The 19,318-nt window shown below is 37.8% G+C and overlaps 1 protein-coding gene across 4 annotated transcripts in view; it reads right to left on the bottom strand.

The window, feature by feature from the left end:
• The window catches only part of arhgef18b (rho/rac guanine nucleotide exchange factor (GEF) 18b), an 87,932-nt gene that overhangs the window by 57,483 nt on the left and 11,131 nt on the right, over positions 1–19,318 (bottom strand). For 2 of the 4 annotated variants that reach the window (XM_057841075.1, XM_057841078.1), the window contains exons 3-7: positions 12,848–13,026; positions 6,117–6,628; positions 3,952–4,114; positions 3,525–3,651; positions 928–982 (exon numbers count right to left, since the gene is read on the bottom strand). In XM_057841075.1, the coding sequence (XP_057697058.1) occupies positions 928–982; positions 3,525–3,651; positions 3,952–4,114; positions 6,117–6,628; positions 12,848–13,026 (1,036 nt within the window). The remainder of the gene's footprint in view (positions 1–927; positions 983–3,524; positions 3,652–3,951; positions 4,115–6,116; positions 6,629–12,847; positions 13,027–19,318) is intronic. The other 2 variants (XM_057841076.1, XM_057841079.1) reach the window with 1 other exon arrangement.

Genomic DNA, 19,318 nt, shown 5'->3' with positions numbered 1-19,318 from the left:
AAATGCTAACTGCCCGGTTTTTTGCTCTTTTAACAAAGAATCGAGACTGTTTTACGTCCATATCTAAAAAGAATTCAGGGATTTAAGCATTTATTCACAAGAATTTTCAACGTAAAAAGCTCTTTGTGGTGATTAGGCGGCGCCACAGTGGCTGATAGACTAGCAGCACATTCGACATATTTACGTAAAATAAATGCTAACTACCCGTTTTCTATTTTTTGCTTTTAACCAAGAATTGAGACTGTTTTACATCCATATCTATAAAGAAGTCAGGGATTTAAGCATTTATTCACAATAATTTTCAACATAAAAAGCTCTTTGTCTGTGTTTCCAGTCGGTCAGCTTTGACGGAGATTGGTCTCCAATTAATCGGCCCCGCGCCCCGTGTCCTGTCAATATATTATGAAGTCTATGGTTGGACTGAAACAAGTAACTATCATAATTGTATGTTTTAAAAAAAAAAAATATTCTGTTGTATCAGCCACTGACATTGCATTTAATTTATGAATTGTATTTGATTTGTATCTCACAGGTAATGGTTGTATTTTGCTTTTATAGCAATTATTCCATCAACCTATTTCCTATAACTGATGCCCTGTGATTGCTTGGATATACCCCGCCTCTAAACCAGAGTTAACTGAGATCAGCCCCTGCTCATCTATGACCCTAATGAGGATACTATAGAAAATTGATGGATGGCGTGTAGAATGAACCATGGAAGATAGTGATAAGCTCCCAAACTTGAAAGTCTTTTTGACAGCATACAGTATCAATTACCCCTGTGGGATCAGACCAGAAGAGTCTTCTTTTCAAGCTTTTCAAGCATTAAGCCTGAGCAGATGGAGTCATGTCATGCCAAGTCATAATGCTCTCTGACCTCACTCGAGAGGGTTTAAGCACACCTCATTGACAGCAGTGTCGACTTACATGTGACTCTGCCCCTCGTTGGAGTGCAGGTGTTCCTCAGGGTCAAACTCCTCTGCTAGATGAGAGAGAGACAGAATTTTAGCTTGTGGTGACATAAGCTTTTTACTGTACTGTACATCAGGATTTGGAAACCTTGTGGGTCAAGGGATGCCTTACAGAGAAAACCATTTTCTATTGACCCCTCATAATTGCCAATTAAACCTAACATAAAAGCTGCATATTTTTTTATTGAAACAAGCACAACTTTGTTCCCGTAATAAATACACCAGTAAGTAGTAGTAACTTACTTCCTATACCAGGGGTCGGCAACCCAAAATGTTGAAAGAGCCATATTGGACCAAAAAAAGAACAAACAAATATGTCTTGAGCTGCAAAAAAATTAAAAGCCTTATGTAAGCCTTATAATGAAGGCAGCACATGCTGAATGTATCTATATTAGCTATATTAGCCTACTATCAAAATGACTAAGTTTGCTACAAATATAATGCTGCAACGATTAATCAATTAAATCGGGTAATTTGATTAGAAAAAGCTTCGAATCAAGTTTAGTTGGTTGGAGTATTCTTTTAATTAGAGTGGCGTTGTAAAGGTTTGTTTTGAAAGTGTTTGCATTTAGTTTTATTGATTTGGGTGGATAATTCGCTCTATTAGCAACAGTCAATATGACAAAACTCATCTAACATGACTGGATCCAGCTGCTCCCTGTTAAGACCAACACAGGGTTGTAAGTTTTTGTTTGCGCTAATACGATTGTTTCTGCATTCATAAATTAGTTTAGAGGTATATCAAGCAGTTTTCCATGGAAATATATGTTTGAACAATTTGTTAAGAGCATTTAAAAAAAAAAAGTTAACATTTTATAGCATTTAAGCTAGCGGACGTTTGCTATGCAAACCAATTGTTCTTTTGTTGCACTTCGATCCTCATTAATTTTTTAGACCCTTTGTGGCTAAGGTATTTTAATTTATTTTTAAATGCATTTATTCCTCTTGTGAAATGAAAGTGAAGTTTTGCATTGTTTGAAAAACTCTCGGGAATTGTATTTTGTATTTGCACTGAATGAATCTTTTGAAAGAGCAATCTTAGCAAGCCTTTCCTTTCCATCTCGTAAAATTGATTCTGCAACACAATAATTTATTAAATGTTCCCTGTCCCATTACTCGAATGAACTAATTATTAGATTAATCGATTACTTAAATAATCGATAGCTGCAACTCTATACAAATACAAAATGAGCCTTCATGATTAAATGTTTATTTTCCCTGCAGTGCATCCTGTAGAGTATGACGCACCACATGACTATTCTGTTGTACAATGCTCCCTCCAGTTTAACTTTATTACAATATTAATTAATTAGAAGAATGTTTGTGCCATGTTAGTCCTTCTACAGAAACTATTTTTAAAAATTTATATGGCGGAAAACACTGACAAGACTGAAAAAGCAGTTTCTCTTGCACCCCTCTTTAAAATAAACTGCTGTATTTTAAGCCAAAATAACTGTTGTGCTTGATAGAACAACATGTCCATATGCTGCCATAGCAGATTCATGGCGCACTAAGCCTCCAAACTATTTTTAATTTGTCCGTTTTACCCTGAAAACCCCCGTTTACAGACGTTGCGCAGCCGCTTTTGTTTCAAACCAGACATAAAATAAAATAAATAAATAATTATATCTATTATTCAAAATGTCTGTCATTTTTAGCTTAGAATCATTAATTGATGTCTAAATTTTAGTTATAAAAAAAAAAAAAAAAAACGACTTTAAAAAATTATTCACTTGTATATTTTAAACTTTTAAACGAATTATGTCACAAGGAAAAATTTGGCGTCTGTAAAATAGTCACGGATATCTACCTCATAACTATCGCTTAATTGTATTATTTTTGTTACTGTCGCATTTTCCCCGAAATGTTGGATGATAAATAATTGATCCAAACAAAAAAAAAAATTGAAAAATAACGTTTAAAAGGGTAACTATATGAAAAAGAAAATCTCAACCACTCCTTGTTGTCTGCGATTTCTGCATCGCGACCCTTCTATATATCACCACAATTCACCCATAAAATTAAAAAAAATCCAGCTGTGGCCATTCACAGCTGTGTCTTGACACTCAGTGATACATGCTACATGGAGTTTTTGGATCGAAACAAGGTAAGTACGCGATAATATCTCGTTAAAATCGAGGCGTCTTTAATTCTGCTCTCGCGTGCGCTCGCCTCCAATTAGAGTTTTGCTGTTTAATTTTTTTTTTTTCTTTTTTTTAAATGCCTTCCTGTTCAAAATTTTTGTTCACCCAGAAAATTGAAATTTTAAGCTTTCCAATGATGCATCACACATGCATATAGGACAATTTTGAAATTTGCCAAAATTGGGGGTCTCAGAGCGGAACTTCAAGTCGCCTGAGTGTTTTCCGCCATATATATATTTATATCCCTCCTGCATCTTTTTCCATTTTCAAACATTTTTGAAAAAGCTCCAGGGAGCCACCAGGTCAGCACTAAAGAGCAGCATGCGGCTCCAGAGCCGCAGGTTGCTGACCCCTGTCCTCTACTAAACAATAATTTAGACCCGTTTGACACATGCAAAGTGAAGCCCACCTCCTGCTGCCATCGCAGCTTGTTTGGATGTCCGTACAATACGAGTGATGTGTGCTGCACGTGAACATTCGTCTGTTGCCAGGATCTCAGAGCGGGAATACACTTGCTTGCCGGGAACACCATCAGCCTGACATTTTTGCAAATATAAACAGAATTTGATTTGTTTGATGCTCCTCTGAATGATACACATAACAGAGATGTTTCAGGGAAGGTTATATGTTTTTTTCAGCACAGCAACAGACATTATTCAGCAACTAAATCAAAAATTAAAATTTTATTCATTTGATCTTTTCCTCAATAAATAGAATAGATGTTCCTCATTAACATGGACTTTTGACATCCCAACATTGTTCTCAAGTAGAGGGTGTCAAGTGTGAGATTAAAACAAGTAGTGCTTGAAGACATGTCTCAGTTTTAGACCATGTACCTTAGCATTGGGAGAGGAGAATGTCTCTTTGGGACCATCTGTCTCGTCGACAGGATAGGTTGTACAGCTGTTGATTGTTTGCTGGGTGGACTGGAAGAGTGCCATGTGCCCTTCTTCATCCTCATCTCCATCACTGTCCAAGGTCATGGTGTCTAAACTGAGTCTGGTAGCACAAATGCAGCCACAGAGCAGTAGTCAATATTATTTTTTTGGGTCAAATATCATAAACACATCCATATGCTATTGCTGTCATTGTGTTAGCTGCACATAAAAGTAAAAAGGTAAGGTAAGGTTTATTGTTTGTTTCACCTCATAACTAATTTTCCATGAAATCCACCCCCAAATAAATGTGGAATTTCCCTGTCCATCAGAGAATGCTGTCATACATAAAGTCTATACACCCCTATTTAAATACCGTAATTTTCCGACTATAAGCCGCTACTTTTTCCCTTTCCCGTTTTCCTACGGTATATAGTCAAGTGCGGCTTATTTATTGATTTATTTGGGTTAATAGGTAACACTTAATTTGACAGTGGTGTCATAAGACTGTCATAAGACCGTCATAATTATGACAAGACACTACAACGGGCATTTGTTTCATTAATTGCTAGTTATGGCATTTGGCAACATTTTATTTGACAGAAGCGCAGTAAGACTGTCATTAGACAATCATAATTATGTCATGACACTGTCATGAACATTAATGAATACTTACAACAGATGTCATTAAGTGCCATCCGGCAAATTGTATGTCACTATCTCCATTGTCCAGCTCGGATCTTATACATCCATTTAAAAATGAGATCATTTGCCCGGGCTGTTGGGGGACGGGTATCGATAAGCATTTGCTTTTTACTTGTCTTCCTTTGTCTGTCATCGTCTGTTTTTCGGCAAATTATTCCATATTCTGTGTCAGTGTTTCTCCTTTCTGGCCAAACTATCCCACTCTCTGTAACTGTCAATGATACTGATGATGATGACAATGACAATAAATTCATTCATTCATTCAAATTCATTCATTCATTTCGGGGACACTTCTTATTGATATCAGGTCACTTACTGTTGATTTAGGGACATTACAAGGACACTTCCTGTTGATCAGGTCATTTTCTGTTAATTTGGGGACATTTTGTGGACACTTCTAGTTGATATCAGGTCACTTCCTGTTAATTTGGGGGACATTTCGTGGACACTTCCTGTGGATATCAGGTCACTTCCTGTTTTTGGGGGGACATTTCAGGGACACTTCCTATTGAGTTGGGGACATTTCAGGGTCACTTCCTGTTGATCAGGCCATTTCCTGTTAATTTGGGGACATTTCGGGGACACTTCTTGTTGATATCAGGTCACTTTCTGTTGATTTGGGGACATTTCGGGGACACGTTCTGTTGATAATCTTGTCACTTCCTGTCTATATGGAAGCATTTAGCATTTAGCACTTCTTTTTGATATCAGGTCAATTCCTATTTATTTGGGGAGATTTTGGGGACCCTTCCTGTTGATATCGGGTCACTTCTTGTTTATTTGGGGACATTTCAGTGACGCTTCCTGTTGATATCAGGTCACTTCTTGTTTATTTGGGGACATTTCAGGGACACTTCTTATTGATATCAGGTCATTTTCTGTTTATTTGGGGACATTTCAGGGACACTTCCTGTTTATATCAGGTCACATCCTGTTGAGTTGGGGACATTTCAGGTTCACCTTCTGTTGATCATGTCATTTCCTGTTAATTTTTTGGACATTTCAGGATCACTTCCTGTTGATATTATAAAATGTAATACTCATATGCTACATCATGGACTGGTTACCGGTCAGTCGCAGGGCATCAATAGCATGTTAAAATTAGAAGACCATGAATTTTCAATAGGGGAATTTCATTCATCTTCACGTGAAGGGTCTATCTTGCAAATGGCTGGCAATCAATCTGGGGTTACCCACCACTTCTAGTCAGCTCTAGTTTACCTATTACCCCAATTAGGGCAGGTGCTATGGATAGTTCTGATCATTTCACTTCAGTTTTTCTGTTTTTCTGTTTTTTTTCTTTCCTGCCTCTGAGGCGTCAAAAAAAAAAAAAAGAACACCATTGAAAAGCCAGGAAGATCACAACTAAATATAAACATGAATTGAGTAAAAGCATAAATCAGAAGTGATGAGAGTGGTACCTCCTTCCCAGGCTGATGGGGGCAACAGGAACACCCCAGCTGTGCCTGCGTGATGTGGACATGGATCTCACTAAATTAGGAAAACTATCAACTTCTACATCTCCATTTATATGCATCATGTTCCCATGATTAACGGATTCTGTTTTGTTTTGAGTTGTTTCCATTGATCCCAACAGTCCTTCCAAATCAATAGTCACACTAAGACCAACTTTCAGGCCCAAGGAGTCATGCCTGTCAATTATGCAGCTCGGCAAGAGCTTGGGGCTAAGCTGGGTGACCACAAGGGGGCCAGGCGCTTCCTCCAATGATGGTTTCTCAATCGAATGCGGCTCTGTGCTCTGCGAGCTCAACTCTGGACTGCTGGTCTTCAGAGGCCCGTCGAGAACTGCCTCTAAATCTCTGAAGTAGTCTGAGTCTCCCAAAGAAGAAGAGCTGAGGCCTTGCAAGTCCTCTGTGCTGCTGCTCACTTCCACACCTCTCACCTCACATTCACTCACGACAGAGGACGCATCCTGTAAACAGAAGGCAAAAGAAGTTTTATGTTCTTCTTTACCCATTTATTGTATCGCTATTGACGGTGGTAGATGTCAAATCCGTTTTAAATTGGAGGGTTGGCAGCCAGTGAAGCAACTAAGGATAAAAATATACCTGTAAATAAGATGAAAACTATAAGATATATACTTGTGTTTACAGAATAAAAAAAACTATCGGTCAAATAGCAGCAACCTTCCCATTAATAGAAACGATGCTGTTGCAAGCGCGTGTTGTCGAAACAAGGTACAAGCACCAATATTATCCTGAAAGCAATCCACAATGGGTCCACATTTGGGACAGCAAACCCAAAACATTGGATGTGTGTGGAAGCGATCGATATAAGAAGGCGAATGCGACGTCAGCAGACTAACCATCTTCACAATACAGCCATTAGTATCATATGCAGAAGGACTGCGGATTCATCTGATTTTGCGGATAATTCGTTTATTTTTTGCGTCACGCCAGCCCAATGTGCTGCAGGCTTTTATTGCTACACCAGGGAGAGTGGGGTGAGGCTTTTTGGATTTCCAAAAGATCCTGTTCACCACAAAGAATGGACAACACAAGTATGACAATGGAGCAACTACTAGACGGATGACTAAGTGAGTAAGCTGTTTTATGTTATGTCAAATACTGGGATAATGGTAAATGTTTTAATAAGGAGGTGGCTTGCATTTTGTGGGTGAAAATGCGCCCTGTCAACCGAGAAGGCCACTCAGCCAACGACCGGCGGCTTGTCGCACACCATGGTCGCTGGCCGATAGAGGCGTGCCCGCCTAGAGAGCGCGATACTCGATTTAGGCTCGGGCAGTCACATGCTACGACGTCGGCCGGTTTGTCCACCGAGAATGCGTCATTTTCAGCCTTTATTACCCTCTGCTGAGCACTGCCTGCCTGCCGGGTCCGCAGCAGAACGACAAGCCGAAATTTGCCCGCAGCCGGGGGCTGGCCGATCGGTGAAGACAATCAACTCCACCGCTGTGTGCGACATGAGTCGGTGTAGTTTTGTGTGATTTTTCGTTTTCGAAAGGCGAGAAAAAGACTTGGAAGAGTCACTCGGTTTGGGTAAGCATGTCGCCAAGCTTTCACGCCTCATGTTTTGTTTACGCTTTTTCTTCCATCTCCCAAGCCGGGGCAAGGAAATAACAAAAGCTGGACTAACTCCGGTGGCATAAAATACCGTTTGGGAGTTTTAAGTCGGCTGTTTTGACCATTGAGCAGTGATTTTAGCCCTGTCATACTGAATAAATGCATTTTTAATATTTCATATTCCATTTAGCACAAGACTGTTATTACCATCCAATTTATTTAGCATTGGGGAAAATACTTGGATAAAAAGAATATCTTGTAAAAATATTGGAGGGATGAAAACAACAAAGACATTTTGCTGCTCTCTGTCGCATTTTCCTCATTCTGAATCTTCCCCATTTGGCTGAATTCCAAATCAGTTGAAATCATTACTCTGCCTTCGTCATCACCCAGATGTAGGCGCTAGAGGGCTAGAATGACAGGCGGGTCTAATAGCGGGTCTAATAGCAGATTAAAAGACTAATTTCTCTTCATCCGCAAATTGTTGTATCTAGTCGAATCATTTCAAAATATAATTTTAATTCACATAATAATGCTATTTAAGATTTTTTTATCGTGTCACATGCACTTTAAAGTGCATCAATTTGCCTGAATTTTAAAAAAGTCACATCCAAACTGTAAAAATACACTCAAGATACATTTAATGACCGTTGATACTGAAAACAAAATTTAATAAAATCAATAAACAATAAATTGATTAGCAACATTAACTCATGAGGACAACATGACAAACAATTTGACCGAAAAAACAAAAATTGATAGAACAAAAACGACAATGTCATTGGATCGAGGGACGGTTTTTATTTTTGCTGCAGGCAGTATCAGCACCTTTGCTATGGTGTGGGGTTATTTTGCCTTGCTGGTCTATTGATGTAACACTGACAAAGTAGGGCGATTGTTGGCAACATTCGGCACATTTTCGCAGAAAAAAAGGCAAGCGACTTATCAATGTGATTGGGGTCTAATGTCTTTAAGTGACGTCTTAATTGATTTGGCTCCCTGCTGTCTGCTACAAAAAATTTTAGACACAGCAAACCGACTGGTCTTTCACCATCTCCCACTGTGTTAAAATTCAAAGCCAAAAGCCAAACGCTACGTACGCTTCATCATATTTCCTCACCTTAGCTCTTCATATCTCTTTACTGTGGGCTCTTGTTTGGGTGAAAAATACTGCGCACACTCTGACAATGAGAGCGCAATACCACTTTATTCTAGTACGGCAAAAAAGTATGTGCCCCGAGGTCACATGCGGCACCCCTGGTATCGCTGTGTGCTCCCCTGGGGGGCGTGCCCCACCATTTGAGAAGTACTGTTTTCGAGTGTTATTGTGAGCCCTAATCAGTTTATTTCTATTTTTAATTATTTTCATTAATTTATTATTCATTCATTTTCTGTACTAATTTGATTAATTTTGTTTCTATTAGCAGTTTACTAGTCTATTAAAAATATTTTTATTTTGAAATATTTATTAAAAATACAATGATAATTCTAAATAGATATAAACACATTCATATATTATTAACTTATCTTATATATTAATTATTAAAATACACACAAAAACAAAAAATGACCACTCAGAGCTCCTTGAAAGAGGAACATCTTGACCATAAAAGCAGCAAAGTACAAAATGATGTACGACAAATACTGTACTCTAACACTATTGTGCCCATTCAGAGAGACCAACAGAGAGAGTTTGTCTTTCACTGACCTAGCTTGTTTTCTTAATGTGCTGTCTTCTGTTTAGGTTTACAAAATAAGTTAATGCAACCCTATCTGTTTTCAAAAAGAGGGACAGATTCGTAAAAAGGTTTTCGGAAACAAAAGTTAAAGCTTCCTGAAAAATCAGCGTTACAGTACTGAAGAAGTGTATTTGTATTCTTACTTCCCACCACAAAGACCTGATTGATAGTCCACAGCATTAGGCAGACAATTTACATTTACAGTTAGGTAGAACTGCACTGCATCATACTGACAGCTTTTTCTAACATTTTGCCTTCAGTTCCACGAGCCATTATGATGCAGCGCACTTCGACCCCACTGCAAACTACTGTAATAAACATCTATCCGTCATTTTCAACAACAGTTGTTCTTATGAGGGGGTTGGGTGAACTATCCCAGCGAACTTAAGTTGTCTCCTCGGTCCTCGGACGTTTGCAGACTGTAAGATAAAGAGGGGATGCCTCACAGTGTTGAAAATGGCCTTGTCCCAACTTTTTTTTTCAGATTTATTGATGCCATGGAATTTCAAATGAACATATTTAATACAAGCATTTCTGAGTCTCATTTCAGTAAAAAAAAAAAAAAACTTTTCAATCTCAGTTGTATTTGTTTTACCACGAGAACTGCATGTAATACTTAATGTATCATTTATGATAAAAAAAAATCAAGAACATCTCTGCAAATTATATATATATATATATATATATATATATATATATATATATTTTTTTTTTTTTTTTTAAATGTTTTTTGTTTTTTTTTAAGATATGTCCTGTTCAGCTACTTAGGCACAGACAAAATGAATCTGAGTGTCCTTATGGTCTGAACAGTTTTGATGTCTCACATGGGAGTTTGATATACTCCGAGCAAGAAGGGTTGCTGGGCAGACAGAGAGGGAAGGAAGCAGATAGAAGAGGAGAAGAACAAACAACAACCGAAAATACATTACACGCCTATGCTACCTATGAATATACAGGGTGTCCATAAAGTCTCTTTACCATTTCAAAAATGTATTAAAAATGCAAGTGATTAGATATTTTATTCAGATTTGTTCTATTATATTAAGTGTTTATTAAAGTTTTTTTTTTTTTTTAATTACACTGAATTTGTGTGTTTTTCTTCATCGAGACATCAATTTCTGCAAATGTTTACCTTGACCGTTTAACTGAATAAGTGGCACCACAACTGAATGACCTTCAACCAATCATCATTTTTCAGCAAGATGCTGCACCATCACATTGGGGGCTGCATGTTCGTGGGTTCCTCAATCAAACATTTCCAGACCGATGGATTGGAAGGGATGGGCCAATTCCTTGGCCGCCACGTTCACCAGATATCACTCCCCTGGACTTCTTTCTATGGGGCTATGTTAAATATATCGTGTATCGAACATAAGGGACATTAATGACCGTAAGCGAAGGATTACTGATGCCATTGCCACAATTGATGAGGCTATGCTGCAGCGAACATCGCAAGAAATCGAGTACCGTCTTGATGTGCTTTGTGCAACTAATAGCCCATGTAGAAGTGTATTTTAAGAGAAGTAAAACAAAAAACTTCAATATATGCTGAACACAGTAGAACAAATCTGAATAAAATATCTAATCAATTGCATTTTTAATAAATGTTTGAAATGGTAAAGAATAGAGATGTCCCGATCGGGTCCGATCACGTCATTTTCAAAGTATCGGAATCGGCAAAAAAATATCCGCCATTCCTGTTTTTAATATATATATATTTTATTTAAATCGTTTTCTAATTGTATTTAACGTTACAGACATAATATGTTACACACATCCAGAGTCTTTAGTTTAGGCTTAAGGTAGGGGTTAACAAAAATATTCCGACAACGGCGGCAAATATTAATTAAAAATGTGTCACATTAAACTATTCAACGCAATTAATGTATGCGCTGCACAACCCTCTCACTCATTGTAGCGCTCAGTCTGTAATGACGCTGTTTTACTACTATAGAGAGATAAAAGGCATGGTAAAATGAGTAGAGTGAATTTCGGCAGTCTTTGGAGCCTTCCTTTAATTGGCTAAAGCCTTGCAATCCCTCTCCCTATGATTAGATATATCATGGGAAGCAATGTTGGGAAGCAAGATGGCTAATGATCAATGTCTTAACACCCTAAGTTATTTCCCAAAGCAGAGAAGATATATCCATTGGTAGCACGACGCACAGTCATGCGTCCACTTCCCATCATGCATTTGGGATGGCCACAGTATCATTTACTGAAAGCTCAACAAATACACGAGATGGCAGTATTTAGTCACAATATACAAAGTCACAAGTCTTTCTATCCGTGGATCCCTCTCACAGAAAGAATGTTAATAATGTAAATGCCATCTTGAGGATTTATTGTCATAATAAACAAATACAGTACTTATGTACTGTATGTTGAATGTATATATTCGTCCGAGTTTTATTCATTTTTTTCTTAATGCATTGCCAAAATGTATATGATCGGGAAAAATTATCGGGAATGATTAAAATTGAATCGAGAGCAAAAAAAAGCAATCGGATCAGGAAATATCGGGATCGGCAGATACTCAAACTAAAACGATCGGATCGGGAGCAAAAAAACATGATCGGAACAACCCTAGTAAAAAGACTTTATGGACACCCTGTAGTGGAGCAATCGTTAGCTAATATTTACCTGTGGACAATGTGTGGGGGGCCTGATAACCGAGGAGAAAGAGGAGGGGAGGTGAGTCAAAAGTAGACGTAATTTGGTGGGATTGGAGCGTACATAAATCAGCAATGTGAGGTGTGGAACCCAGTATTATGTGAATCACATATAAGTGTGGATATGTTGACATCCTATTCTATGCTGCCTGATCGCTAATCCTGGCACTGACAATCTCTCTAATTGAGTGTGTAATTGCATCCGGTCATGTGAGCCCATTCAGACATGTGATAGTCCTGCAAATTTTTTAAAATATTATGGTTAAGCATCGCGAGGTAACTCTTTAGTTTTGGTCGATTTTAGCAACGCAGGTTGACAAAAGTGGAAGTGTTTTGCCTTAAGGAAGACTGCATTTCCATTGAGGACCAGCGCACAGTGTCGTAAAATCATGATCTCTCATCGCCTGCAGATAGATTAAACAACATTTCTGTTTCCGGCTGCTGTGTGAAGGATGAAAATTAATGAGGTAATGAATCCAGTTGTGGCTAAACAATAGCATATATCGATGTTGATAACAAGAAATGTTTGATTTCTCCGACACCGCCCACACCCAATCTCATCAGCGATGATCTATTCGGAAAAAAAGATCCATCCACTTTTAAGTCACAATTTAAATAGTGTCCCAACTTTATATGGGCAGGTTAAGAAAAATGAAAGTTGTAAGAAAATCTCTCCTCTGTATTAAATATAGATTACCTGATCCTCGTTGCTGTTCCCAAAAAAGACATCCTCGGTGATGGAAGGAGGTGATGGAGAGGGTGAGGATATTGTCCTTACAGGATGCTGTTGTCCACTCAATTTTCTACGCGATTGTTCAATCTGATGTCCACTTGCCTGTCCAATCGGTTGTCCGCTGTATGACTTGGACTCGGAGGCTGAAAGAAATGAACAAAACTGTTAAACAGCTAGAGAGGCATCTCAGCCTGTCAATCATGAGTTTATTAGAGTATTGTATTTCATTAGATTGTTTGGGTTTATCTAATATATTTTTAAAGGAAAAATGCAGTCACCTTTTCATATCTTAAAACCATTGTCTGACAACTGCTAAGGCGTCATGTTCAAGTCACCATGGCGACTTAGGCCACACCATCAGCAGAGGGGAAAGCCACAGTTATGACAGCTTACGTAAGTCTTATTTCATAAGAGTATTTCCCGTGAAGTCGAGTTTGAGGCTAAGCCGGCCTGGCTCCACACTTCTTGACTCTTTTTTCAACTTAGATGCAGCTGACCAGTCTGTTTATTTTCACCCCAAAAGGTCATGTAACATACAGTAATTATTCATGTGGATAAACAGTAACATATAAAGCACGATACCTGACACGCAGGGGAAATACTGAACTTTGGAGGAATAAGTTTAGAAATGTACTTATTAGGGCTGTCAAACAATAAAAAAAATTAATTGAGTTAATCAAAGCTCAAAAATTAATTAATCGTAATTAATCGCAATTCAAACCATCTCTAAAATATGCCATATTTTTCTGTAAATTATTGTTGGAATGGAAAGATAAGACACCAGATGGACATAAACATGCAACATACGGTACATACAGTAAGTACTGCATTTGTTTATTATCACAATAAATCCACAAGATGGCATTAACATTATTAACATTCTTTCTGTTATAGGGATCCACGGATAGAAAGACTTGTAGTTCTTAAAAGATAAATTTGAGTTATAGTAATTTTTTATTAAAACCACTCTTAATGTTTTCGGTTTAATAAAATTTGTAAAATTTTCAATCAAAAAGTCACATCGGGCTCCCTGCCTTTCTCCCACAGTGTCAATAACTACATAAAAGTGATTGAAATACACCACAAGGTGTCACTGGCGAGTTTTAAATTATAAGAGATCTAGCCAAGGCAAGGTCTGAGTAAGTTTTATGTGTATTTTGCATAGCTATTTTGATTGGGAATGCCAGTTCTCTTTGCATTGAGCGCTTTTCTTTTTGTGAACATTATTTTTTTTGAGCGATAGGAATATTATTTTTGTTGTTCTTTCACTCAATGATACTGTAGCGACTTAACTGTCCTACCCAAATGCATGAAGGGAAGTTGGGCAACCGTGACTGTCAGTGGTGGCTGCAAATGGAATACAGTATGTTCTGCGTTGTGTTCAATTAGGCGTGTTAAGAATAACAACATCTCCTGCTCCGCCCAAATGCATGATGGGAAGTTAGGCAACCATGACTGTCAGTGGCGACTGCAAATAGTATACAGTATGTTCCGCGTTGTGTTCAATTATGCATGTTAAGAAAAAGATAATCTCTTGCTCCGCCCAAATGCATGATGGGAAGTTGGCTTAACTCACAGACACTCGAAGGCGAAGAACGCATTTACTGCGAAATCTGAATGTCAAAAATTGATATTCGATATTTTCTGCGTCCTATATGGTATACTGGGGACGGGTTTCAATAAGCTTCGGCTTCTCCCGTCAGCCCTTTTCTTTTCGGGTTGAATTAATTGTAAACACATATAAATGCTGTATGTTTGTTTGGATTTGTCATGCCTGATGGGAAAATAAATAAAATAAATAAATAAAAATACCATGACTGTCAGTAATGGCTGCAAATGGTATACAATATGTTCTGCGTTGTGTTCAATTAAGTATATTATGGAAAATATCATCTCTTGCTCCGCCCAAATGCATTATGGGAAGTTGGGCAACCATGACTGTTCGTAGTGGCTGCCAAAGCTTAAGCCAATTAAAGGTGCGCTCCAATGAACTCCTGTGTCTACTCGCATTTCTTTGCCTTTTTGCTCTCAATGTGGTGAAACGATGTCATTGTAAACTGTTTGAGGCAACGCATGAACTGGTCATTCCGTGCATGTGTTAACAGCGTCAAAGATTTTAACGTGATTAATTAAAAAAAATAATTACCGCCCGTTAACGCAATAAATTTGACAGCCCTAGTACTTATATTGTTGAATTTGGAGTTTGCAGTGCAGATGCATTTCTATTATGCGGACCCCCTCAAAAAGACTAAGAGGGTCGACAAAAATATTTAAACAATATTTTAAATTAGCATTACATGTGTTTTTCTTATATAATTTACTTTTTTAATGATAAATTGCTTTATTTTTGCTCTATTGTGATTTTTATTTGTGTTAAGGTTATTACTTTCTTATGTTTTTTTTAATTAGCACCAGCATGTCATCATACAAAGGCTTTATTGACTCAAGAGTAACACTTTTTGAAATTATATATTGTTGTCCTTGACGCTCCAACTACAACTTTAATAATCAACATTGAAATACAATAGAGTGGGAGGCTCCAGTAAACCTCAAAATTGATCCAACCGTTTTAATACTGAAAGCAAGGGCGTAGGTCTGGTCTCAATATTTGAAGGGACGATATAACAGCATAACCTGCATGGACAATTTTTTGATGGGGATGGGACACTAATAAGACCAAACAGATTGGGTGAATGGGGGTCAGGGCTACACTTCTCATGAATATAAACCTAATTAATTGACAGGCTAGTCTCTCTAGTCGAATAATTTTCTCCATCTTGTTTTGAGTGTTAAAGGCTAGTTAACGGATTAATGCGTCAGATTACTCCACTTTAAGTAAATATTACTATTTGTTCTTATTAAGCCCATACATTTAAAAGTAGGTCATTTTTCACGTAAATCAAGAAAAAATGCTTTCAAATAATGAACAATATCTATTCTTGAATTAAGAACATTTCTGACAAACACATTTTTTTAAAGATTAAATATACAACATTTTTGCTAAAAATAAGTCAATCAAGTTCATGAGCTCATTATTTTTCTTATTTCAAGAAATCTAAGGGAGCAAAATTTACTCGAAGCACTGGCAGATAATTTCACTTATTTCTAGTAGATTTACACTGAACACAAGAAAAATTTCTGACAAACAAGTTTTTATTAAAGATTAAATATACAAAATTTAGGCTAAAACTAAGTCAATGAAGTTTATTAGCTCATTATTTTTCTTATATCAAGAAATCTAAGGGAGCAAAATTTACTTGAAGCACTGGCAGATAATTTCACATATTTCTAGTAGATTTACATTGAACACAAGGGAATTTAAACATTCTAAATCAGGTAATAACAAAACTTTAAGACCACAATAATTAAATAAATATGATCACTGAGGAGAAGGGGGTAAACCTCAGTTCACTACATTTCTTACAGTTTAATTAACGTTAACAGTTGAAAACATAGAGGAGGATGTTTCAGAGCAGCTTCCTCCTCGAGTTCGAGAAATTCACATAGATTAATGTTATGCTAACTCTGATGCATGTCGGACTTTCATTAGCAAAATTACGGTTGTGTTCCCCTCCTCCACAACATTGACATCTTTTTACATTACTTACAGTGGCTGCTGCTGGCGGGAAAAAAACTTCTAACATCCCTCGTTTTCGAAGGGGGCGAAGGAGGCGGAATGTTGTATTTCTGTTAGGCTTTGAATGCGTGTGTGTGTGTGTGGGGGGGGGGTTCAAGTCATCAGTCAATCAAATGAGCGTTTGAGGGGGAAAAAAATGGACTGGCACACTCTGCAAGTGAAAAGGGGCCAATGTAAGTCTGAACATAATGAAAGTACTGTAATTCACTTTAACAATGGTCAGGTCAATTCTATTCTTACAACATATGGGAAGACAAACAAAATGACCTATATAACTGATGTCATTATATAATGCAAATAAGGTTGCTTAAAAGTCGGTGGGGACAATTTCAGCATTCTGAAAACCTGGTAATGTTATATCCCTACCATCACTATGCAAACCTACGCCCTTGACCGAAAGGTATTTTTTGATATTAATGTGAGCCATGTGAATGAATGTAAGCCACTGTAACATAATACACAGTTTGGACACTAACAAAGTACTTGAACATGGGAAAATGGAAACAAAAACTTTGATTCATCTTCTGTGCCGCTTTATCCTCTCGAGGGTCTCAGTGGTGTTGGAGTCTATTCAGGCCAACTATGGGCAGAGATGAGAGGAATCTGGATTACCCGAAGAAAACCCACACAGTCACAGGGAGAACACGTAAACGCCACACAAAAAGGCCGGAGCCTAGGATTTACACATTTGATCTCAGAACTATGAGGTGGATGTGTTTGCTACTCACCCTACCAATGATTATAAAGTTAATTACAAGTTAAGAAAAAAACATTTTTCGAACAAGAAACAAGCATATTTTGCTTTAAGATATTTTACCTGAATTGGAATTTATTTCGTGCACTGACGTCATGAAAAAATTATAAGCGGACCACAGAAAACAGAACCTAACTAATTCATTTATGACTGCTGTAGAAATTCAGTTTGCTTTGCACTTTGTGTACATTATGGTTGACTTATTCATGTGTAGCCTCTTTGGTTGTCCCAGTGTACTATAAATGTACAATAACTCAATAAGAGCAGATTTCATTATATAAAATCAAATGGAGACAGGTCCCGGTAGCAATAAACATGGCAGCCATTTAAACACAACAGCAGACATGCTGACATACTGTATTGTGAGTGTACTATTTTCTATAAGACTAAATCACATGCAGTTTAAAACATGGACACTGCTTGATGCTCGCTTAGAAAAAGCCTTTTATGGATAACAACACCATGATCAAGTGCGCGTGTGTGCACGCATATTTGGGGGTGTTGTTATTGTAAGCGACACCGAGGAGATCTGCTACTAAATTCAATGGAATCAAAAACACATTTTAAATAAAGTTTTATTTGCTACACATTTGCTGCTTCAACAATATTGTAGTACAAAATAATAATATAATATTGTTCTGTCTATTATTTCACGCTTTCATTGTTATTGGTGAGAAATAACAAAAGGGAAATGACAAGCAGAATTTTCATCAGTGTGCGTAGCAGCATGACAATCACAAGAGGAACTTGATGGTAATCATATGATTAAATGATCATTTGATGGTAACCTTAATGTAGGGTTTTTCCTTTAAGTATCTTTTTTTTTCTTCCAAATCATCACATGATGGTAGGTTGTGATTCCAACCCTGCTTGAGCAGGTCTATCTTGAGTGTCATTTTGATCAGCAGTTAATTATAGTACTTTGCTGTGATAATTTACATGACTTGGATATTGAGCGTGTACGACGTGTTCGAGTATATATGTGAAAACCCTTTGAAAATGTTCCAGTCAATCTGCAGTGGGAGGCAATTTGAGGCAGAGGCAGATAGGATACCGGATTAAGCAATGGCTGTGTATGATGACTAGAAGGGAATCATGTCTTATTCTACGTATTACAGTTTTTCTCAATTGCTTTGGTATTGAAATTCTCAAAACTACTTGTATATTCCTCACAATATTGTACTAGTGCACATCAAAAAAGCAGTTTCTCATTTCTTTGAGCAAGTTGCAGATGTTTTTGTTCAGCAATGTCATGATGGCCAGAATGGATGATCATCGTCTCTAGTGAATAGTCTCACCACCCACAACATTCTACTAGGTTCATACTGCAGGTCTTAATGCACAAATCAGATTTTTTGTTATATCTGGGTTTTTTTTGGCGTGCCCATTCATTCTTTGTCCATTGAGCCCATTCAAGTATCACTCATGCGCACTAATTCGCTGTGCGAGATGCGCTGGAGAAACTGACCCACATGTGCAGGAGGTTTAAAACAAATGACCACACATGCTGGCTCAACGTCATTCAAAGGTGATCATATTTTGATTTCCAAAAAGGGGACACAAATAAAAGACATAAATAATCCCCGTTTAGTCTTATATTCAAAGTTTATATGGATGGATAGCATGCACGCACTGTCCGTGCATGACACACACACATACGGACAGTTTGCCCTGACTCTCGGCCGTGTAAGCAATCTTGAAATATTGCTCACATGGAGAGGAGAGAAAACCGAGCATTTTCAGGCTTATCCTCAACCCATTTTATTTTCTATGACTGTTGTCAAGGCAAGCTAGGCGCTAACGCACAGCTGCACCGCTACCGTAGCGCAACGTGCCCTGTCTCTCTCGCTCTTTGATGACGTAATTGCTGCATGAATTCTGATTTGGGAGACTTGACGGTTCAGACTGCAGCAACATTCTGGAAAAATGTGGCCCAGATCGGATTTAAACCACATACGAAAGTGACCCAGATCGGATTTGAAATGGTCCACTTCTATGCGACTCAGACCGTCAAGTTAATGCCTCGCTCAAGTCGGAAAAACAC

Source organism: Corythoichthys intestinalis, chromosome 7, assembly GCF_030265065.1.
Source record: "Corythoichthys intestinalis isolate RoL2023-P3 chromosome 7, ASM3026506v1, whole genome shotgun sequence".
NCBI lineage: Eukaryota > Metazoa > Chordata > Actinopteri > Syngnathiformes > Syngnathidae > Corythoichthys > Corythoichthys intestinalis.
Note: the sequence above shows the minus strand (reverse complement) of the source record. Positions and strands in the feature narration are given on the sequence as shown.